Source organism: Sabethes cyaneus, chromosome 3 (assembly GCF_943734655.1).
Source record: "Sabethes cyaneus chromosome 3, idSabCyanKW18_F2, whole genome shotgun sequence".
NCBI classification, from domain to species: domain Eukaryota; kingdom Metazoa; phylum Arthropoda; class Insecta; order Diptera; family Culicidae; genus Sabethes; species Sabethes cyaneus.
Genome location: NC_071355.1, coordinates 89,029,212 through 89,052,671, shown reverse-complemented (window position 1 = coordinate 89,052,671; position 23,460 = coordinate 89,029,212). Strand labels below are relative to the sequence as shown.

General features: G+C 40.0%; 2 protein-coding genes across 2 annotated transcripts; one reads left to right on the top strand and one right to left on the bottom strand.

The window, feature by feature from the left end:
* Positions 1-17: 17 nt before the first annotated feature.
* LOC128739854 (serine-rich adhesin for platelets-like) lies at positions 18-4,254 on the bottom strand. The gene is made up of 6 exons (XM_053835355.1): positions 4,065-4,254; positions 3,841-4,013; positions 2,833-3,785; positions 882-1,871; positions 375-688; positions 18-306 (listed from the first exon to the last, which is right to left on the bottom strand). The coding sequence occupies exons 1-6, from the start codon at positions 4,196-4,198 to the stop codon at positions 18-20; spliced, it is 2,853 nt and encodes a 950-aa protein (XP_053691330.1). The 5' UTR covers positions 4,199-4,254.
* Positions 4,255-10,243: 5,989 nt separating this feature from the next.
* On the top strand, positions 10,244-21,679 carry LOC128741752 (exostosin-3). Its single transcript, XM_053837766.1, has 3 exons — positions 10,244-10,601; positions 10,668-13,259; positions 20,417-21,679. Exons 1-3 carry the CDS (start codon positions 10,449-10,451, stop codon positions 20,519-20,521), a joined length of 2,850 nt encoding a protein of 949 aa, XP_053693741.1. The 5' UTR covers positions 10,244-10,448; the 3' UTR covers positions 20,522-21,679.
* The last annotated feature ends 1,781 nt before the right edge of the window (positions 21,680-23,460 follow it).

Below are 23,460 nucleotides of genomic sequence, written 5' to 3'. Positions count from 1 at the left end.
ATATAAATTGTTACACGTCATAGGGACGTTTCATCCAGTGCTGTTCTACTCGACAGCACAATTTCGTTAACAGACGTACTATTGTTGCTGTTAGAACAATCAACAGTCGAATCAATTTTGTGTTGATTCATAAGAGTCTCATCGTTAGCAGGTTCATTTCCGTTTAAACAGAAGAGCAGGCTTTCACTCATTTTTGATTCGCTCAAATCATCCAATTCGGTGCTTGTGTCGAAATCGTCTGGCTGGCTTGAGAACGAAAGATCAGCGGGGCTGTCGGTTAAAACACTACGACTTAGTAGATAGTCGCTGTAAAAAGCATTTCCCTATTATAACTTTTCCATAAAAAATATCTTACACTACAGTATAAGCCTTACCGGAATGTACTGGTCAACGAGGTTGATGCGTCATTTAAATTCAAAGCCCCTGATTCAGTCATGCTGGACGAACTATTGGATGATTGAATGAGAGCAGTATTCCCTTCAGAGCCGACGGTCATTTGAATGCAATTTGGTTCATTTTGAGATGCCACCAAAACGTTATTTACCGCATCGGTTATTTCTTCTTCATCTTCTTCACGCAAACTAGAGAAACTACTATGATTGGTGTAGGTCGTTTGTTGATGTTCTCCGACATTCATGCCAGCCAGCAACATAACGGGTTTTCGAGAGCGTGGAGTCATAATTGATTCCTGATGATATACGGAAAAATGGAATTGTAGTGTCAGTGCATGCAACATTTTTACATACGTTTTTAATTAGTTAATTAAGCACATTTAAATAAAAACTCAGAAAAAGCTATGCTTTGTTTTGAAAAGTATGGATGAATACTTTTGCAGGAATCGACATTAAAGCAACGATGAAAAAGCATTTGTTACTACTAACCTGCATCGATTTCGGCATCCGTTGTGTAGACTTCGTTATCGGAGACATTGATTCTCGTCCACTAAGTGCTGGAGTGTTCGTTAGACAGCCAACGTTCCAACCACTTGCATCCATGTTGGCATGGTTCTCGTTAATTATGTTTGCCCCATCGTACTCTTCGCTTCCAGTAGAAGGAGTTTTACAGAGCAGCGATGACAGAGAGCTTTGCTTTTCTCTAGACCGACGATAGTCTGATGAAGCTATAGAGGCCATTGAGCTAGATGAGCCTTCTATTGATCTCTTCGCATTTTTCAAGTGATCCTCAAAGCAGCACTTTAACAAAGATGTTGAGCTCGTCGATTTTTTACCTGACCTATGCTCTTGGCCAAAAGGTAACCTCAAACTACCCATCGATACACCTTTTATTAGTTTGTTCTTAAGAAAGGACAGTTTTCTTTCCTTACCAGTGGCTGGACGTTCTCGGGTTTCCTCATACACAATAGTGCTCAAGTTTGGTTCTGATTTAAATTTGGATCGACTATCACTTAGATTCGGCGAGCAGTAGCGATCTTCTTCTATATCGCTCAATGTTGTCCCTTCATCCCGCAGCTCATCCTCGTCAGTGTCGCCAATATGATCTCCTTCTTGTTCCACGAAATCTTCATCATCCTCCGGAGGTGAGGGTTCCTCGTCTGTTTCATCTGAGTTTATACGACTTTTCTTTGTCTTCGTTTCTCCTTCCATAGAAAACTCAACGTTTCGCTTTGACTCGTAACGACAAGAGCTGGTGGATGTGCTGGCAATGCTGCTGTTGCTACTTCTTGGTTCGCCTTTATTTGGGGAAGACGTCCCGGATTCAGAACTAGTTAGTCCTCCGTCAGAAGATGACGAAGATGAGGATACAGCGGAACAACGCTTGCCAAGCGTAATTGGCGAACTGGAGGCTGAGGAAACCGGAGTTTGAAACAAAACACGTTGCTTGGGAATTTGCGACACTGTGCCATTTGGAGTCTGGATGAGCATGACAGAAGCGATGGTGACATGAAATGGTGCATGCATTTTAGTGACAATGATGACATCGTAATGAGCGCCATGCGAATAGAAGAATGATGTTAGCAAAATAACACATCAAAAAAGGTGGCCACTTTCTTCTCTTACTTTTCATCACATTGTTACTTTATTTAGTAACAATAATTAACCGGAAATATTGCATATGATGATTTCTTATATTAAGAATTTTCATTTCCATGATAATTCTGCTTGTTGCATAGAAAGGAAAGGAAATAAATTGAAACTTACGATTTTCAGATTGTGACAAACCAATTAAATCCTCAACATATTTTTGGTAGAAAAAGAATAAATAGCAAATTTGTTCAAACCGTAACCTTTCTTAGCTTCTCCTATGAAGCATCAAAACTTGATTTTTCTATGTCAAAAGATAAAAGTCTGATGTTATGTCAAAAGAATTTTTGTTTGAAAATAAGTTGTGACTTGTGAGGCGCTGTATAAAACCCTCAAAATGAGATTATTTTAAACATGACACGTTGAAGTGAGAAATCTAATACGTTTAGTTCTATTACAAACAGTAATAGAATTCTACTGAAAGCTCAAAAAATATTGCAGATTGCAAGGAAAATTTTACCATCCAAAGTGCGCAATCGTTCATAAAAGTGCTATTTTGGCTTAGATCGTTTCGGTATCTTCAGCGCAGTTATTGCTTGGAATGTAACGAAAAAGTGCGCCGAAGATACCGAAACGATTTAATGCTGGATCGCAGTTTTATGAGCAATTTCGCACTTTGGATGGCACAATTTTCCTTGCAATCAGCAATAATTGATGGTGTCAATTTTCTAAGGGTTACAAGTATTTCGAATAGAAAATGTGCTTTTGTTAGCACCTTCCACGTGCAACTGCTCTTATCAAGTGGCCACCCAATCAACATAAATATTAAAACCATTACATTAAACCTCACCTGAAAGTACGTTGGCGTTTGATTTTTTAGCTTCGGTGTCTTGGAAACCATTCCCTTGTGGAAGATGTGTCGCTTGATCGAGTCCCCTATCGATTTCGGTCCTTTGGACGTGGCTGAACCGCTGGAATTTTTCTCCCTCAACATCAGTACCTGCAGCGGGGTACCGTGACCGTTCTCGCGGTTGAACTGCTTAATCAGTTTCTTTTTGCGTGAAGATTCAGGAAGACTTTGAATGTGTGCATAGAGCTGTGCTAGCGCGGTATCGGTTGAATTCATTACATGTGCTTCGGCCGTTTTTTCCCGGTCTACGAAGGTGTACACAGTATTGGCCACTGAATCAGAGGTTATTGATTCATTTAATATATGATCGGGCGACATCGTTTTTCGCCGCTTCCGTTCGACGAAAAATGCTCGAATATCTGTGGCTAATCTTGGCGGGATGTGAAACAGTCGGAGACCTGTTCGAATCATAAAGCTTATTATGCCGCACATCTGCTGAGCAGTGGTATGCAGTGCCTCTGGAGATAATTTCCGAGGACATATCAAGTGCGGCGTGAACAAGGTGGCCAAATTATCTGCCGACATTTTGTTGGTCGCTTCATGTTGAATGGTTTTGTGCAGCATATCGATTATATTTTTTAGAAGAACGTTATTTTCTTTTGGCAGCAGTAGAACTAGCAACTGTAGAATAGTCAGGAGACGGTCTTCCCGCACCGCCAGTGATTCTTTAGAATTACAAAACTGCGCCATTTGACAATAAGCTGAGTAATAATGCTCCGTCAAAAGTGGTTCCGACAAATCGGCTAGAAAGCTTTTGAGCACACTAGCGCAATCGTGAGCTGTAAAATCACCTTTTTCAAGGCAAATGGTTACGCCTTGGACTAGACCATTTTTCAGTTCATTTTGTCTGTTGAGAGAGCCCGTTTTTCGAAAAATTCCTTCTTGGATTATATCTGCAAAAATAAATTACTATAATCAATAAAGCAATTCAGTATCAAATAAACATACTTTTTTCTTGAATAAGAAAATTAATAAGTTGTTTCACATCGCGAATGTTTTGCTTCGTAAGTACAGATTTTGCGGCTTCCGGCGAGATGGATTTTGCAGTACAGGATTTTCCTTTCTTGTGAAAAGCTTTCCATTTCTTTGTTTTTAGTTTCTCAACGCCGGTTGGATCGTTCCTGAAAATAATGTTATTGAATTTCAACTATTTTTAATTAATTTTAACTTACTCCGTATCTGTATTTAAATCCAATTCGAATGACAAATGCATTCGAACAAGTGTAACAAACTGCTCTGGATGTTCATGTTGCAATTTATATGCAATCTCTTGGTCCAACCTTACTGATTCCTCTGCTTCGAGCATATTTTACAAAACCGTCGAACAGTAAGTAAAAAAGAAAGCCTTACAGTATTATAAATTCTAAACGTTTAACGACGAAGCAAAACAAGCATGATTATAACAAAGTCCTCTAAAGACTAGATAAAATATTTTCAAACCAGTAAGGTTAATTTTTACTGTAGCCGTAATAAAACAAAAATTAATAATTCTCAAAAACGGTTTAAAAACCGACGGTATTAAAAACGTCAAACAGCAGCATTTCCAAAAGGCCTATCACCAAATTCAAAACAGACCGCGGTAAATTTTTACTTGACAGCAGTCATGTCCCAAAATACACGGTCAAATTAGAGTGACTATATACAGAGTGGCGACAATGTCAAAATTGGAATGATAATTATCTGTCAGTGTCATTCCAATCGAGCAGACGACCTATCCAACGCGTATGCAGGAAAGAGAAAGAAAAACCTTGGAAAAACCGCATTGCATACATTTGGGATGACTTGGCGCCACTCTGTATATAGTCACTCTAGGTCAAATATATCATCCATGAATTCAGTAATTTCTAGCAAAAATGTTCATTATAAGGCAGGGGGCTGATATGACGTCGTATTTTCGTTTGCTCACATGAAAAAATCGGCAAACGCAAAACTATGTCACAAAACGAATTAAACTAACCATTTTCACAGTTTTGCGCACGACTTAAATGTACTTAAATAGGGTATGTTGCTGCATTGTCGTTATTCTACAGCCAGAAAAACTTGCCTGACCTGCAGAAATTTTGTAGAATAACATTTGTCATGCCGTCCTACACAAACACATGCGCGTAAGCTTCGTAAACATTGTTGTGATTTTTAGTTCGGACGATAAAAAATTTTGTTGGACGGATTTTAAAACGGTACGACGAATTTTAGCAATGAAGTCAGTTGCGTAATTTCAATAATATGCTTTAATAGTCGCTTTTCAGTGATTTCAAAGTTCACGGATCGGAACGTAAGTGCGTTTTAGTCAAACCAGCACAAGAACTTTTGGAGTATTCACTAAATCCATCCAGCAAATGATGAAAATTAGAATGGCTTTGCTTATTACGACGGGAATTAGAAAAAGACCCTATCCAGCTTTCCACGAACGATAATGGCGGATATTGAGCACAAGTGGGCACAATCTTTCGACATTCATTGGAGGAGCATCAGGTTCGCCCTGAAGGAGTTACTATGGGAACATCCATGATTGTTTGTTGTTCAAGTGTAAAAATATAAACATTGTTTAATTTTCGCACATGAAGCGAAACGTATTGCTAATTTTCCACCTTTTCGTGTACGATGAATAATTGAACAGATAAGAAGTTTTATGGATTGTGGCTTCGTAGTTTGCGCATACTTCGGAAATAACGTCAAAATGCGCAACGGAAAGTTTCTTATCAGACCGAGACGCTGGCCAACTTGGCTACGGCTCGACCAATATAAAGTTAATGCTTGTCTGAGTGCACGCGAGTATTCAATTCGCACAATACAAAAGGGTATTTTTTGAGCCGGTGCTTTCAGGAAATTATGGCCACAAACCACAAAAGTTTGCTTCCGTTCAATTATGTTCCTCTTCCGCTGATCTGCAAAACTTAACGATGTTTACATTTTTACAGTCGAACAACAAACAATCATGGATGTTTCCATAGTAACTCCGTCAGGGTGAACTCGACGCTCCTCCAATGAATGTCAAAAGATTGTGCCCACTTGTGCTCAATCACCGCCATTATCGTTCGTGGAAAGCTGGATATGTATATTTGAGTCGTGAGTTTTACGTATTTGGCATCTATTGCTTGCCTGGCATTGGTTATTAGCGAATTCATAAATTATCCTAGGTTCGTGCTAACTCGAACCCGAAATTTATGAACGATACGGACAGATCGACCCGTAAACCGTAATGCTAGACAGTTTTAACCTGTGCTTCAAACTGAATGCTGTCAGTTTAACCGAAATGCAATCTCGGTTAATTTATGAACGCTTTGCCAGCACTTCGATTAAAACTGAGTGCTAATCGACCTGAGCCAGGTTAATTTATGAATTCGCTATATGTGATGCTAAAACCGTAGGCCCGTTGATATTTTTTTTATACAAAACTTAAAATCAAACTAAAACTAACAAAATTCAGCAATTTACACATCCGACTCAGTTGTCAGCTTGACCTCATCTATGAAGCTGTCAGCTTGGGTCCGCTCTATGTTGGCTGCGTTTTTTTTGTACAGATTTGTATAGGAAGTGTCATTCCCGTGTTATAATGCCCAAACAGAATACTGCGTCAAGGCATCCGTCAGCGTCAATTTGACAGTAAACCCATGGGAAAACTGTCGCTGACGGACGTGGTGACGCAGCACAGTGTTTGGAACTTTAACTTATCAGATATCAGAAGTGCGCATTTTTAGGAACTGACGACATGGCTGATATTAATATTGCTTTCCCGTAGGGTAACTGCATAATGTCAAGCACGGTACAAGGAAAGCGCAATATCAATATCAGTAAGTTACCAAAAAGTAAATTGCGGTTTCGTCACAGACGAGAATGGCATTAGCTGGACATTGCATGACATTGGAATGAATGAATGAATGGACATTGATGTTGTTGATATTATTCCTACTGCAAACAGTTTCAGTGTGCGTGGTGGTATCACAGAGAACAGACATTCATCTTAATCTCGCAACATGTGTAAAAGCTCAGCCGCCATTTTGACAGTAAGTGGTAATGCTCCCGCTACGTGGCGCTTACATCACTAAAAGGATTGATTTTGATTTGTAATGTCTGGCACGTTGCTAGCACTAGCATGTTGTTTATGCAATCTATAGCGAACCAAAAATAAAAGTAAACAACATTTATCAAAAATAGTAGTGCTTGAGTTATTCCTTTTTAATTCTTCTGTGAAACCATCTTTGCGTAAATAAACCAAGTTTTTCGCATTTTGGTTCCAAGTGATTCTGTGCGGCTTTTCGCACCCGTTCGTCTATACGAAAGTCTTCATAGCGGTAAGGGTTTCTGGGAGGTGTTCAAAGTTGAGAAGGCTGCTGCAGGTGCCGTCACGATGGTGTCAGGCGGTACGAATGGTACGTTCAATTATTGAACAACTCTAAACATGACAGCTATTTCCGGTAATTATCAAATAAAATAAAATCTTGAGATGTCGTTTGGTTTCTATTCTCGATTTTCAGCCAGGTTCAATAAATAACATAAACAAAGTTACAGCCGTTGCTACAGTAACTTACATAGAGTAGCCAGTATTTCGAATATGCAGAATATAACAAGACAATATATTAAATTTGGCAACGAGGATATTGGACAACTGGTGCACCTGAAGTGAGATGTCGCTAGTGTCTTATTAAAAAGTTTACACACCTTTTACATGATATTTTATATGAGCATAAATGTCTGTTCTCTGTGGTGGTATACTTCATATCTCTGCTCACGTCACTGCTCTATTGCTTGTAAAAGTGCAACAAATTTAAATTTTATTCATATTTTTATTCCATATTTAATACAATGGAATTAGTCTTATTTAATAACAAATTTACTATTTTTTTATTTATACAGCCTGAATTCGTTAATTGGGTCACGACTGAACTTCAGCTGATTCGCTAATTGGGCCGACTGACAGTTGTTAGAAATTTCTAAACTCGAAAATTCCATACAATTTTGACATTCAAGCTGTCACATAGCCCAATTAGTGAACACCCAACTAACGAACCATCGATTAACGAATCTTTGCTGTGTTTTGCTTCTTCATTTAAAAAATCACTGTTAGAAGGACTAAGGCTGTGACTCGTTTCGCGAAATTTTTAACTTTTTGGTTAAAATTTAAAAGTTTTCTAGTTATTTCTCCTTGAGTGGTTAAAATCAGTTCAGAATAAACCTTTGCACGGTGCCTAACCTCAACTTTGGTTTGACGTTTTTGTGTGTTTTGTTTTGATTCCCTTTGTAACCTAATTTTATTGCTAGTGGGTTTATCACTGGTAATTCGTACCACTTGTTTGCGGAAAACGGAAATACCCGACTTTTCCGAAGCAGGAAAATGATAACAAATCTGTACAATATATATTTTTGTCCTTTTTGCAGTTTTTTACTTCTGGGTCTTGCGAATAAGTAATCAAAACAAACCACACAACACTGTCAAACCTGGGAGGAAAAAAATCGCACTGACATCTGCGTGCAATGTATTATGCGAACTATTTCATATTTGACGGATTGATAGTTTTTTTGCTCAATGAGAGTGTATAAGGTGAGGATGAAAATATTGTTTAGTCCAGCCCATTGACATCTCTATAACGAGCTGCAGTGAACGTCAGCGACAGCATGTCCTGGGCTCAAAATTTGACAGCGGGCCCAAATCAGACTGCTGGCAGTTGAGTGAAACGCAGTGCTGACACGCTATCTCATTTTCGCACACACGAGATGTTGGCAGCGAAAACATGGTTGCCTGCCGATGGGGTGGTTTAGTCCTAGGTTTAGTCTGTCCGAGTTAAAATTGGATGAATTTTTGATGTTCATTTGCTTATATTTGATAGATAAAATTCATCTCATTTCAACCCGGGTTGTTTGAACAAATTTATTATGCGATAAGCATCCATCCCAATGTAAAAAAAATCCAACGAAAAATCAGTGAAACACGTCGAAGCTCTCTTTCTCGCATGTACATATCTCATTGGCTCTCAGAAGCGAACCATCGAACTGTCAAAACCTTGGTCAAAACTAACCATGCTCCCGAGCAGGGTTATTTTCGACAGAAGGTAAAAAACTATCGAACTGTCACATTTTAACCAAAAAGTTAAAAATTTCACGAAATGGTTCACAGCCTAAGAATCACATTGATCGAGACTTTTATTGCAAATGAAAACTTTCATGTTATGATTATTTTTTCCCGAGCAGTTATTTACTTTTAATTTTTAGCTACTTAAGGACAGAACTTTACGTCGTATGGCTTTATGGAGGCGCAAGGTAGGGTTTTGGGATGGTCAGAATAGTTACGCATAAAAAAGAATGCGTGGAAAGTAATCCGCGTCTAAAAAGACCACCGGTCAAGATGCTCTTAATGAAGTAAGATATAAAATGAAGATAGAATTACCAAAAGGGCAAATGTCACAAGCGTAACAAACAGAGTGATGGTTGATTTTTCTAATGCTGGTCCAGCAAAAAGTAACTCTCACCCGTTTTGTTTACATTCTCTGTAGAGCGACTATATATATATAGACGACAATGTCAAAATTGAAATGATAATTATCTGCCAGTGTCATTCCAATCGAGCAGACGACCAATCCAACGCGTTTGCAGGAAAGAGAAAGAAAATACGCATAGACCATTTTACGAACTAACAACATTGTTGATATTGATATTGCTTTCCCGTAGGGTCATCTGTGGATTGTCAACGTACCAGCACGGGAAAGCGCAGTGTCAATATCAGCACGTTACCTTGTCGCTTGTCATATAAAATGTCGACCAACATTTGAAAGGGGCGGATAAGCCAACTGTCAAACAGAACGAGTGAGAGTTATTTTTTGCTGGAGCAGCATAGGAAAATGAACTCTCACTCGTTCTGTTTGACAGTTGGCTTATACGCCCCTTTCAAATGTTAGTCGACATATATTTATGGGCCCTATTCTGTAAGTCACGACGAGAAACTCGGCTCGACTCAGTCACTGTCGAGTGTCGAGTGCAAGAAAAACGGGCAGCATAGCGGCTCAATGCACGACCAAAACAAAACTAGCTCAGGCGTCACTTGCTAACCGTTTAGTCACTAGCTTTTTGGCGGTGGACTCAGTCGAGTTACTCAACAAAGTCGGGTCGCGTGTGACTTACATAATACCAAAAGTCGACTAGTCGAGCAAAGTGACACTCGACGTGACATACAGAATAGGGCCCTATAATTACTCTAATTTTCGTGTTTACATGCGAGATTCGCCCTTTTGTTAATTCTATCTAGAAATGTTGGGTTTACTCCAGGGTTTATTCATTTTCAAAATCAGCGTGCACACATATGCTTTTTGTTGGGGTTGCTTTTGTCAAAAAATGTAAATAAAATAAAAAAGTGCTGGAAAATCTCTGAAAATTGCAGAAAAATTTTAAATTTAAAAGTGTTTATCTATAAATGTTGCAGTAGTAATATATTTAGTTTCTTTCAACTAGATCACGGAGTTTCAACACGCTCAATTGTTGAATGTAGTCAGCGGCAATTTGTGCGACCGAAACAACTTGGCTAAATTTTATATTTAAATATGATTTCTAAGTTTAGCTAGAATATTATGGCCAATTACGAATCACTGATGGGAGGTGGTTCCACATCCGGAACTAGTATTTGTAACTGGTTGAAGCGCATGAAGTTATACAGAATAGGGATCGTGATCGCAGTTTGCTTGCTTCTGATATCTTTTATATTCTACTGCCTACTGCTTAACGTAAGTAACTTATTTTTGCATCGTAGAATAATTGTAACATATTATGTATCATTTGTCTTATTTCAGGACGAAACAAATACACAAAACAATGATATCCACCGAACAAGATCTCAGCTCGAAGCGTTCGAAGAGATTAGTCCCTTGAAAGCCGCAGATTTAAAGCTGAGAATAGATGAAATGCTAAGAATAAAGGGAACGGTTTCGCTCGAGCTTCGAGACCTTGAAGCACGACGACAAAAATTACAATCCGATATTGGGTTGTATAATCAAAAAATAGATGAACTCAAACAGGAGCTGGGCCGCCAGCAAACGGAACTAGAAAGGCTAAAAATATCGGTAGAGCAGGCTCAAGTGGCTCAACAGGAAGCAGTCCTTCGGAATACACCTGAATTAGCACTGCCGAAGCCGTTATTTTCGGTATCCATTCCGGAAAGAAATCAACCTATTTCGTCATCGCAAGTGCGCGACTGCAAGATGAGTACATGTTTCGACCATTCTCGATGTAGTTTGACATCCGGATTCCCAGTGTTCTTGTATGATCCGGACACGAATTCAGTAGTTAATCGAGGATTTGATATTGACGGGTTTTTGAAAACAACTATCAAACAGACGCTTGGATACAATGCCCATTTGACTAATGACCCCAAGAAGGCTTGTGTATTCATGGTGCTCGTTGGAGAAGCCCTTGCCGAACAAGAAATGCAACGTAATAATAGGTATGGTGTCAGTAGTATAAAAAATGTTGTCCGGACTCCTGCCTTCTCGAGTTTAAATGTCACACGATTGAAACAATTGCCATTTTGGGGAGGAGATGGTAGAAATCATGTTCTCCTGAACTTCGCGCGGCGCGATTTGAGTTTAGGAACGGGCAACGTATTCCGTCAAATAAATACCGGCCGAGCGATGTTGGTGCAGTCAAGCTTTGAGGAAAGTCAGTTTCGACGTGGATTTGATATAATTGTACCGCCCATTTTGGGACCTCCAGGCGGTGATGTCTGGCAGGAATGTAGCGCTATGCTACCAGCTAGAAGAAAATATCTGTTGAGTTTTCAAGGAGAAATGAATGTTCAACAAAATCAATCCAGCCTCAATCATGTAGACGAGGAAGCAGAGACGGTAGACGACTTTATAATTGAACACCTTAAAGAGATGTCATCCGGACATACACAGGATCGTTTTCTTCTTCAGTTTGAGTGCATTCCTGCCACAGAACAACGAAACCCTTCGGCAGTTCGGGATTGGTCGTTATGTGGAACAGACAATTCTCGAAAATCTATACTGAAAGATTCCACGTTTACCTTACTATTGTCTCCAGGTGGGAACAGTATAAGTTCAACGCTGTTTAATGCACGTTTATATGAAGCACTGAGAGCTGGGGCCATACCAGTCGTTTTGGGTGGCGATCAAGTGGAACTGCCGTATGCTGAAACCATTGAGTGGCGTCGTGTTGCGATTTTGTTGCCAAAGGCAAGAATTACCGAGTTGCACTTTTTGCTGCGAGCCATTCCGGATGCGGATCTTCTGAGCATGCGACGACAGTGTCGGCTTATTTGGGAACGATACCTAAGTTCAGTTCAGGCAACAGTTGACACGGTTATTGCCAGTTTGAGGGATCGTCTTGGCATACCACCGAAGCCGGTTCCTGCAATCGTTGCGCATAGTGTATTCAACACAAGCTTCGTCCCTCTTAAGTCTGATCCAGTACTCGATACAGAACCGGAGGAGTCGTTAGGACCGATTGAGCCACCATATCCAAGTCCCGCGTTTAGACGAAATTATACAGCACTTTTAATACAATCACGTGAGGCTTGGAACGATTGGGCAGATCCCTTCGCATTATATCCGCAGTTGCCGTTCGATCCAGTCCTTCCCTCAGATGCAAAGTTCATTGGTTCGCATATGGGTTTTAGACCGATTGGCAAAGGAGCTGGTGGAGCCGGCAAAGAATTTGGAGAGGCTCTTGGCGGAAATTACCCTCGAGAGCAGTTTACAATTGTGATCCTTACTTATGAACGTGAACAGGTTTTAATGGATTCTCTCAGCCGTCTTTATGGACTGCCCTATTTACATAAGGTGATTGTTGTTTGGAATTCGCCAAAACCGCCACTGGAAGATCTGCGTTGGCCTGATATTGGCGTCCCAGTACATGTCGTTCGAGCTCCACGAAATTCATTGAACAATCGTTTTCTTCCGTTCGACGCAATCGAAACGGAAGCTGTTCTATCTGTCGACGACGATGCTCACCTGAGGCACGATGAGATTCTGTTTGGCTTCCGTGTTTGGCGTGAGCACAGGGATCGCGTTGTAGGCTTTCCCGGACGTTTTCATGCGTGGGACACTAACACGCTGGATGCATGGAACTACAATTCCAACTACAGCTGTGAGCTGAGCATGGTCCTTACGGGAGCTGCATTCATTCATAAGTACTACACGTACTTGTATACATACGCACTGCCGCAGGCGATTCGGGACAAAGTTGATGAATATATGAACTGCGAGGATATTGCTATGAACTTTCTAGTTTCGCATGTTACCCGTAAGCCACCGGTAAAGGTTACTTCACGATGGACGTTCCGCTGTCCTGGCTGTCCAGTGTCACTCAGTGAGGACGACACACATTTCCAGGAGCGGCACAAATGCATCAACTTCTTTACAAAGGTAATTATTTTTATAGTAATTTTTGAGAGCTCATTTATACTTGAAAGTATTGAATTCAAAGATTATTGCGAGCTACTAATGAAACTAACGCAATATTACGCTGATCGCCACACAAAGCATAAAAATTGCAACGCTTTAGTATTATTTCTGTACTATTGTGATTTGGGATTACGATTTACGTCAAGATAGGATGTAAATCCAGATAATCTTTACACGAAAAGTGGTCAGCTTTTGAACGTGATTTTTTGGGCGATTTTCAATATTTTTACATCCATCGATTGAAAAAACTTGTACGCATTGATCCGCAAGGAACAAAATCCTATTTAGCAAGTCGGAATTGGAATAGGCGCAAATATCAAGCACTGTTAACAATTAACCGATTAACTAATCACATGCAAGCACACTTTTACTTTCCGGGACCGTGACGACAGGTTTTAGAAAAACGTGACAGTTTACCCGTCCAATATTATTCGGTTATTCGTTTCGACTATATCTAGACCAATATGATGTCCCAAAAATTTAACAATTTTGTTATAGAAAAGTGTGCGACTACTCTGTCCTCGTACCTGATTGCAGGGATGGTTCGATCACTTGCACTCAATTTTGATACATTTGACAGTATCGTCTCAGCCGAGCCAAATTTGACAAAGTTATACATAAGGGAGATTTGTAAAACTAGTTATTATCTACAATTTCGCTGAATAAAGTTTTGCTGTATCTTTTGTAGTTACGGTACTACAGCAAAACTTTATTCAGCAAAATTGTACACACTTAAATAAAAGCACCGAGCTCGGCAAAATTTTGATACCTGATACCTGATCTACATTTTTACCGAACGTTCGGCTGTTGAGATTTCAGCAAAATTTTGCCGAACTCGGTACTATTTTTTAAGTGTGTAGATAAAAACTAGTTCTAGAAATGTCCCATATATAACGTTGTCAAATTCTGCTCGGCTGAGACGATACTGCCTGATGGTATCCATATACTGCAAGAAACTATTCCAAACTGATGCCTTACTTGTCTCAAAGCACGGAAGAATCAGTGACTGTCTTATCCGAAAATAGGTTTTGGGCGTTCAGTTTGCTGCTTTACATCAGTTGATTGTCTGCAGTTGTTTACATAGTTTCAATTATATTGCTGGCAAGTATGAAAGTAACTGAAAAGTAGCGTGTCGAAAAGAACTAGTAAGGTTCACAGGACGTTAGCTAAGTGATCATATTTTAACTGACTGTGCACATGTCCGTAAAAAGTCAATTATACTACGCGACAAGTATGGTCGAGAAAGCTTCCGCTCTTTCCGGTAGAGCCAGAAAAACAGCCAGTGTTTTACAACAGTTTCGTAAGTGGGAACTCTGCATGTGGATTTTCGAATGGAGAAAATATTGTGAGACTCCAGAAGTGTTTAAAAGGCCCAGCATGAGAAGCTGTGGTGACGAAGCTGATGTTTCCGAACAGTGTTTCATCAACAGTAGAGACGTTGGGACGGTTATACGGACGGCCGAAATTGCTGGAGAAACATTTGTTGGAGGAAGATCATCGTTTGCACGCGCCGAAGCCAGAACGACTGGATACGTTGCTCAACTTCGGTATGACAGTGCTGCAGCTATGCGACAATCTTGAAGCTGCCAACCTTCGAAGCCACGTTGCTAATCCAGCGCTTTTGAAGTAGCTAGTGAAAAAACTGCCGGCAATGATTAAGTTAGACTTGGTGCGATGGAAGAGAGCGTATGTGGAAACGTCTGTGAAATTCGGAATGTTAATGGATAACTTGATGACAGATGCGAGCAAAGTTACCACTCTAGTGGCGCCTAAAGTGGATGTGAGCAATACAAAAAGGCGGGTCAACACAGACGGGACATATCCATTCACACAGTGATTCAGAGGGTTCTCAGGACGTTCCTGTCAGAAAGCCGTCTCCGATATGCGGCAGGGTTGATCATTGCGTTCGGAACTGTGAGGGCGTTGAATTACTGGCTGACAGTAGTCAAGCAATACAAGCTGTGCGAAGTTGGCCCTTACGACCAGGGCTTCGACCGATCCTTTTTTTCTACCGCAGTCACACCAACGCGCATTCAAGTTCACACCGTCCGTTTAGAGGTGGAATACGAATGCTATGCATAACACAACTGGCATTTTGCTCAGTCAAACACCGACTGCACGCTGCAGAACGAACGGCTTCTAAAACTTTTTGACATTTTCGTTTCGATCAAGTTGCCTTTACCGTTTGGAGCAGCGAATGACTGCAAAACAGTCAAATGACTGGCAATCACCACGCTACGAAAAGCAACCGCACAATCGTATGATTCAATACTACAAAAAAACAACCACTACATGTGCATGGAAGAAGTCGGTCGGACTCCGTCCAATACAAACGAATATTTTGCTTGCGTCGGACCGACGTCTGGGTGACAAACTTTTACTGTGAGCAGCCGATTTGGAGACAAAAAGAGAATCGAAAAAATACGTCACCGTATGCTTCCAGTCAGTTTGCAGTTTATATTCTCAAAGCGCAAAGCAAAACGGGAGATCGACTGTTTGCTTTTGCTGAGATGCCGCATGAATTGTACGACGGCAGCAGCGCAAGCGGCAGTTTGACTGGATTAAAAAAAACGGGCAAATGATCGTTCAAAAATCGGAGTTTGAATGCGGAAAGTTCGCATTCACGGCAGTCACATTCAACTTGCGATCCCTTTTTAAGCCCTGCTTACGACCAAGGTAACTCGAGGTGTAAGTCACGATTCCATTGCAATCTTAGGAATTGCCGTGAGCACTACCACTCTCTACTACATCGCTCTTAAACGCTTCCTGTTACTTGAGCGCAGGTATAGGCGCACACCCAACAGTAAAGCAGGTGAATGAAAGATGGGGATTTGGTGAGTGATATTTGAAGTAGTGAGTGAAGAGGAAGTGATTAAAGGATGAGATGGAAAAGTGCGGCAATTAGTCGTGCGAACAGCGACGAGTTGACTTGTGCGAGCGGTTGTAAAGTTGGCAGTCATGGCCGTGACTAGTGGAGAATACTGGGTTCCCCAAGGATCCTTGCAGTGGACACCATCCATGGGAGGCGCACGTGTTCGTCTTCATGTATTTAGTATCGGTTCGATCCAAAGTGGCTTCTATTAATCAGATTAGTTTGTCCGGAAATCCGTATTCCTATATTATGTAAGTGATACCGATCGACGACGATACTCGTTGAATGTTATCCGATATTTCTGAAGAATTTACATAGTGGAGAAAATTCGGTTCGTAGTAACAGCAACTGAAATGAAACCCGCTTGGTAGTTCCCTACGAATCCATGGTCTATCGGTGATAGTTTATTGCGTTCCAAGACATGAGAGACCTCTGGCATTTATTAGCCATTTTTGTAAATGAGACAAACAACTCTTTCGATGACGTCTTCTCCCAGATTTTAAAAATTAACTGGTGTAGTGCCGTTTTCAGTCTTTCTCTGTCATGTACGAGCTCTGCTGGTAGTCGGTCTTGACCAGCGGCTCTACCGAGCTTCGGCAACCCGATTTCTCGTTTTACCTCTTTTAGAGATATGATTCTGGACACTACTGTCTTCCATAGGCCTTTTGTAGATTAGCCTCCGCCCCGCATCCCTTACAATTCAGGTGTTCGTGGAAGAACTTCTTCCAACTGTCCACTAATTCGCGCTCGTTTGTGATCAATATTCTCTCTTCATGCTTACACATGATAGTTTGGAAGTTGGTTTACCTTCTCATACAAATTGCATTTGTCATTAGATCGGATTGTTTACGACGTCTTTTTTCCATCCGCTTTTTCCTTCTCAAGATCTGCCTCTGTACTCGTAGCTATTTGGCCGATTTTTTCAAGTGGCGGTGCCTAGATAATTTTCCCAAACCCTTTTCTTCTCCGCTTGTTGTTGTTCCCATCAAACCAGTGAATCTTCACCTAGTGTATCTGCCTCCCAGATGGCCTGGCGTAAACTGTCCCAAGCCAGGGTTGAAGCATCGTGCTGTTTCAAGCAACCGTCTCCATTCAACTCAATCTAAGGTCACTCTTTCCAATTTCCTAAGCGTCTCTGAAGTCGCAAATCGCTGTTGGCCTGGTCGAGCCATCTGGCACGTTGGGCCTCTGTTCCTGGTGCTGGTGGGATTGTTGAAGAGAACCGTTTTCGTTGCACTGTCGTCCGGCATCCTTACAATCCAGCTCATCGTAGCCTACCGATTTTCGCCAGATTTTTCATATGAGTGCAAGCTATTAAGACTTCAAGTGAACGTTACATGGAAAGTATGATGACCGCAAAGCCATGATTGTAATGCTCTGCTGGTAGGTGGTCCTTATGTTTCTTTGTTTGTTTATTCAATACATGACGTAATACAAGTCTTTTTGTGTCATTAATGGAAGAAACTATTTTCTAATACTATACATTCTAATAGTTCTAGCAACTAGTCACTTCAATATCTATAAACTTTCAAATTAACTTTTTGCAGCTCTTTTATACAATGCTTCCGAGACTACTTGTTTTAATTCAGTAGGTTGCGCATTCCAAAATACCACATCTCTCACGAAGAAAATGTCGCCATACAATGGTGTGTAGGAACCATAACATTTCGCACTCGAGGTCCTTGTAAGGCTATCAGTTTGTCGTAGAGGTATGATAGACCCTGTCGTTGGCACAGCACAAATTTTCTCACACTGATACGATACTGCTTTGGCCGAACGCAGGTTGCTTTGGAAGATGATTTCCAAACTTCGAGCGAGACTAATAATTTCGTTGAATCTATATGCTGACGTGTTTCAAACAGCATGGCTTTTGTCTTCATATGGTTGATAATGAACGAGTTTCTAGATGCCCACCGAGAGACGCGTTGTAGATCACCATTTAGTTGAGCAACAGCTGTGGAGCATTCGGGATGGATGCAGTACAGTTGGACATCATCAGCAAACATCTGAATACGACAATGTCTAAGCATTCCCGGAAGATCATCGATATACAGGGAAAAACGCAAAGGACCAAGAACGGATCCTTGAGGAACGTCAGAAGTAACCATTACAGATCCACACGTAACTCAGCTTGCTTCCTACCAGTCTAATACGATTGAGCTAGGCAAACAGCTGACGGTTCAAAAAAAAAAAAAAAACAAGTTCGAAGCTTATCACATAGACAATGATGAGAGATTGTGTCAAACGCATTGCCGAAATTGCTATCGGCAGAAGAACAGCCTTGTCTTTCTTGTCCACCGCAACAGCAATATCGTCATATACCCTTAGCAATGCGGTTAGTAAGCAGTTAATTGCCCTTGTCGGAATCCAGCTTGATACTCGGAAATAAGTTGCGCTGAAGATAGAAAAGAGTTACTTTGCATTTTTAACAGCTTTTCAAAAACTTTCGACCAATCGAACGAAGATGGTCGATATAATTAAGATGGTTCTTCTTAAGTAGCGGGATGATTTTTGTACATTTCCATTCGGCGGGGCTTAGCTGGTTTTTGGCAACTCGATTTCTCGTTTGAAATCTTGAAGCTAAGGTGCTAGGACATTACTATCTTCCCTAGGCTTTCCTAGGGTAATTTCCATTCCGACCTGTGGTGGAGGTTCACTGTTCCGGCAAAATGCGGGCCTCTTCTCGCCTTCGTGACAGATCTCACATAATGTTGAACTTTCGGAGTCAGACCTACGAATCTCCTGATGGGACCAGTGTTGCCACATGTAAGGATTTATCTGGAAAAGTACAGATTTTTCCGATTCTTTTTGGTACAGATTCTGTACGTTACAGCTTACAGATTTTTGTCATAAAGTACAGAAAGGTCCAGATTTCTTTGGGTGTCAAAAGCTCATTTTTGTTCTTTCAGGTTGATTACTCGAAATCAATAGAGGAGCACCTTTTGACATGGATGCAAACAAAACAAAACGTGTCTGTGTTTAAGTTTAGCAAGAATATGTACAAACATCATCATAGAAATAAGTAATTTGCGATTTATGTATTTTTTTAAACTATCAAACCAGGTTTTTGCCTGCAACAACTAAACTTAGTGGTACAGATTTTGGTACAGATTTTTGAAAGCGAAAGTACAGATGAAAAAGATTTTTTTACCTTCCAGTACAGATGAATATGTGGCAACACTGGATGGGACTGGTATCTTGGCTTTTTTAGGTCTCAGATTAGACGCAGTCGTGAGGTGCTCCCAAGATAGAATGCAGACGCTCACTAGATTGAGGAAACGATGTTTCATTGAAATCACCGTCTAGAACAGAACGGACGCTGACATGGGCGCCTTATGCTACGTTTGTTTCTACCGGAATTGGTTAGCCCCTCTTTACTTTGGTTGCGCATACCCAAGCTGATACCGCAAAAAGGTTAGGATAGGAGCTCTTGTTACAAAATGGATTACCGCAACGAATGGGGCCAATTACACCCAAAATTACCAATTAGTGTTCGATAACATGAACTAAAACTGACGTGTAAATTCAGTGAAGTATTGGAAATATTCACACTAGGACCGGCCTACCGGCAGGACAATTTAAAACATAGCGCGTTGTTGCTGGAACGTACAGCAGGATTTTCAATCGATTTTTTAGTCAGTTTAATGAATACCTAATCTTCTATTTTCTGTTTATTCACCCTCTAATGGGTAAGGCGGTCAGTATACGGCCTTCACTTTGAGTGCTTCTGAGCCACATATGAAATTTGTTTTGAATGGACGATATGAAAAATGTGTTCAGAACTTGCATGTAGCTCACCAGAAGCAAACTGATGTGACAAAGGAGAATATTCCTGCCGATTAATTAGCGTCTGATGATAGTGGAAGGATAGTAGACTGAAACGTCACGTACTAAAAAAGAAATTTATTTATTTATTTATTTATATTTATTTATATTCATCCAACCAGAATGGTCTCAATGGATAGGACTGGATGGGGAAAAGCCCAATTGAGGTCATCCTCACGTGGGCATAAAAACCCCATCCAGAACATACATAAATACAAACTAACTAATGCAAAGCTGTCATCATTTGACCGAAAATAATCAACAAATTTGAAAAATAAATTTTAACATAATTTTCCATAAGAAACGTCGCCTAAAAGTCGCTTTTTACGCGATTTCATAGTAAACTTAAAACCTTTACCTCGCGCAAAAAGCGACTCAAGTGTAATTGAAAATAACTCACCATATTCCTCTTCGATTGCAGGTATTTGGTTACACGCCATTATTGAACACACAGTACCGGGCCGATTCCATCCTCTTCAAAACGCGAATACCACACGACAAGCAAAAATGTTTCAAATTCATCTAAGAATCCAATCAGCATCACTCGCACGATGGACCGGACTAGAAGCATCATAGCATGGACAGCGTCTCCGTTTTTGACGATCGTTCTGCGCACTTTATCATCGGGATCCTCTTTTGTTGATCTCCGTTGCAATAGCATTAGCACACCGTTTTTTAGCATACCAAATGCTGAGCACAGGCCTGCACATTTCTACCAAAAAAATACAAAAAATAACGAAGGTATGTATCTCCGAATGGCGGCTTAATTTCTAGTTGGAAACAGTTGTACTCATCTTGTATCTATCCACTATGTAGATACGATCATAATTTTACCGCAGATAGCTTGTATTATTTTAAGTACAAGATTAATTTAGGAAGTTTCGTTATAGAACTCAACGAAGAAAATGATTTTACTCGTGGCAATTATTTTTAATTTTAAATTTTAATCATTTTTAATTCATGAAAGTTAATCGCTTCCTTTCGCCTGGTGCCAGATTAGTTTTAAATTTGAACATATTAAGAGATTACATGTAATGTATGACCAAAAGACAGAAATAATTTTCAACCCTACTCTGCATAATAATACAAGTAAAAAGGTATGGAATACCGATAATCGTGAGTCAATAAGTTTGCTTAATTTCTTCGGTTACATTAGGGAATAGGCTTATCAAACTAGAAGAAACAATCGAAGATATTTTCAACAGACATTCAGAATGAGGTATAATAAAGTACTAGTCACAAAGTTCGTAATGGCAGACAAATAAATGTTCTGTTGTACCTGCCTATTGTTTTCTGCTTCTGATGAAATATCGCCTGATATATTTGATAATTGTCGTAGAACGTTTTTCCTTATACTGTATTTGAAGTTATGCTAAAAAGCCTAATTTTTGTTTTTGAGTGGAATGTAAGATTCAATTCAATTTCCACACATTAACATTTGAAAGTCATGATTGAGCCACAGGTTTTAGATTTTAAATATGATCATTCTGAAAGAAATAACGTATTAACTTATATGCGGGGTAAATGTTTCATTAAAAAGTCCGCGTACATCGATTGTTTCAATGTATGTAATTGCCATTGGTATAGTATAATCCTGAACAGGGTAAATGTATAATTGTTTTAATAATGCACTTAAACCAGTTTTATAGGTACATTTATATAAATTGTAATAAACAATTAAGCTATCGACTGAGACAGGTAAATAAAATTCTGTCCGAAAAAACATCGAACTGTTTTGTCTTTCTCATACAGAAGACTTTCCATGATTTGTGCCTTTCACTTCATAAAATAAGTCTGTAAATTAAAAACACCCCATGGCTTATCAGTTTCCCATAGAAGCATTTGTTGCTACATTTTCTAAGGATAAGATTTTTTTTGTAGAATTTGCCTCGAAAATTAACCTATTTTAAACAAGTATCCCTTCCATCATTGACGATAAAATTCAAAATTCCTGACCTGAAGTAATATTCCAATAAAAATCGTAGTATGACTTTTAGTTACCGAAACATCCCAAAACGTTGTCAAATACTTGTTGCCTGAGTATTATTAGCCCATTAACAGTTGGATAATTTAGTTCCTATTCAGCTAAAATGTTTATGGAGTTTGAAAAAAAAAGATTATGGCTTAAATTTAAAAACAAAACGTGAGCCATATAGTCCCGGAAAATAATAAAAATCTGTTTTCTAAAATCCGTTTTTATTCTTCAACATAGTCACTTTCTATAGTTTTAACGGGTGGCAACAAAAAATTAGAAGCTCAGAGAGAAATGAGAGTGTATATGTGTAAGCTCTCTCTCTCTCTCTCTCTCTCTCTCTCTCTCCTCTTTCTGCCAGTATTTTTTGTTTTGTTTATGAATACCAAGTTTCGCTCAAAATGGTGTCAAAACAAGAAGCATTTCGCTCGCAAGCGCATTGTACACAAGCGAATTGAACAAAGATTTCGGCAAAAGTGTACGGCACAACACTTTAAAAGGGAAAATGTTGCGGCTTCGACTATTAACCATATCCTAAGATCCCCAACAACTACTCACCAGCAAGGTCGTGGAAGGCCAGCCAAAATTATAAGGACTTTGTTCTCTTTCTCGTGCCTTCAACAACAAGGATTCCGTGAGCCAACGGGATACCGCAAAAAAGTTCCCACCAGTACATTGGCAAAACATTGAAAAGAGTCGGAATAAAAGTCAGCCGAAAGAAGTCAAGAGCCCCGGAATACACTAAGGAACAGATTCCGACTGAAATTCCAATACCGTTGGTTGACAAAAAATTATTCCGTAAAATGCTTTGTTTTGGACGACGACAGTCGTTCTTTCTTTCGAAGACGCACATGTTCGGTAATGATCAATACTATACATGCATAGTTGTACTGCATCTCCGAACATAAAATGCAAGTTTAATCATAAGTTTGAACAGAAAGTGATGCTGTCCATTGCCATTTCCGAGAGAGGTTCTTTCTAATCCCTGATTCAAGCATTCTGGTTTGGCTATCAATCAAGATGTGTACCAGAACGAATGTTTGAAGAAAATTGTGATCCCGTTTCTACAAAAACATAATGCAAATGGACAATACGTGTTTTGGCTGGATGAAGCTTCATCATTACGCCAAAAAACACAATCGTTCCTGAATGCCCATTCGATCCCGTTTGTACTCAAAAACCGCAGCCTGCTGCACAAATCTGCTTCGGTGCCGCCCAATCGAAGATTTGTTTGGGATTATGAGCTCCTTGGTGTACAAAACTAACTAGAGAGGTACGAAATACAAACATTTGATTGGTAGAATCAAGAGATGCGTTCGCAAAGTTGACATGAGGGCTATACAATGCTCCTGTTCCGACATCAAATATCAAACGGAAGCTTCGCCGAACAGGGGAACACCTAGTTGACAACCGTGTCACCTAGGTAACAAACCCCTGTCACCTAAGTGACAAACCTTGTCACCTAAATGACAAAGCGAGTCACCTAGGTGACA

What these genes read in the sequence shown, in the direction of transcription:
- LOC128739854 (XM_053835355.1), bottom strand. Translation starts at nt 4,198, where the DNA reads ATGCTCGAAGCAGAGGAATCAGTAAGGTTGGACCAAGAGATTGCATAT. An exon ending in AAACGCCAACGTACTTTCAG is followed by an intron (nt 1,872 to 2,832) that starts GTGAGGTTTAAT and finishes ATGCTCATCCAG; the next exon opens with ACTCCAAATGGCACAGTGTC. An exon ending in TCGTTGACCAGTACATTCCG is followed by an intron (nt 307 to 374) that starts GTAAGGCTTATA and finishes TGCTTTTTACAG; the next exon opens with CGACTATCTACTAAGTCGTA.
- LOC128741752 (XM_053837766.1), top strand. Translation starts at nt 10,449, where the DNA reads ATGGCCAATTACGAATCACTGATGGGAGGTGGTTCCACATCCGGAACT. An exon ending in TCTACTGCCTACTGCTTAAC is followed by an intron (nt 10,602 to 10,667) that starts GTAAGTAACTTA and finishes GTCTTATTTCAG; the next exon opens with GACGAAACAAATACACAAAA. An exon ending in GCATCAACTTCTTTACAAAG is followed by an intron (nt 13,260 to 20,416) that starts GTAATTATTTTT and finishes CTTCGATTGCAG; the next exon opens with GTATTTGGTTACACGCCATT.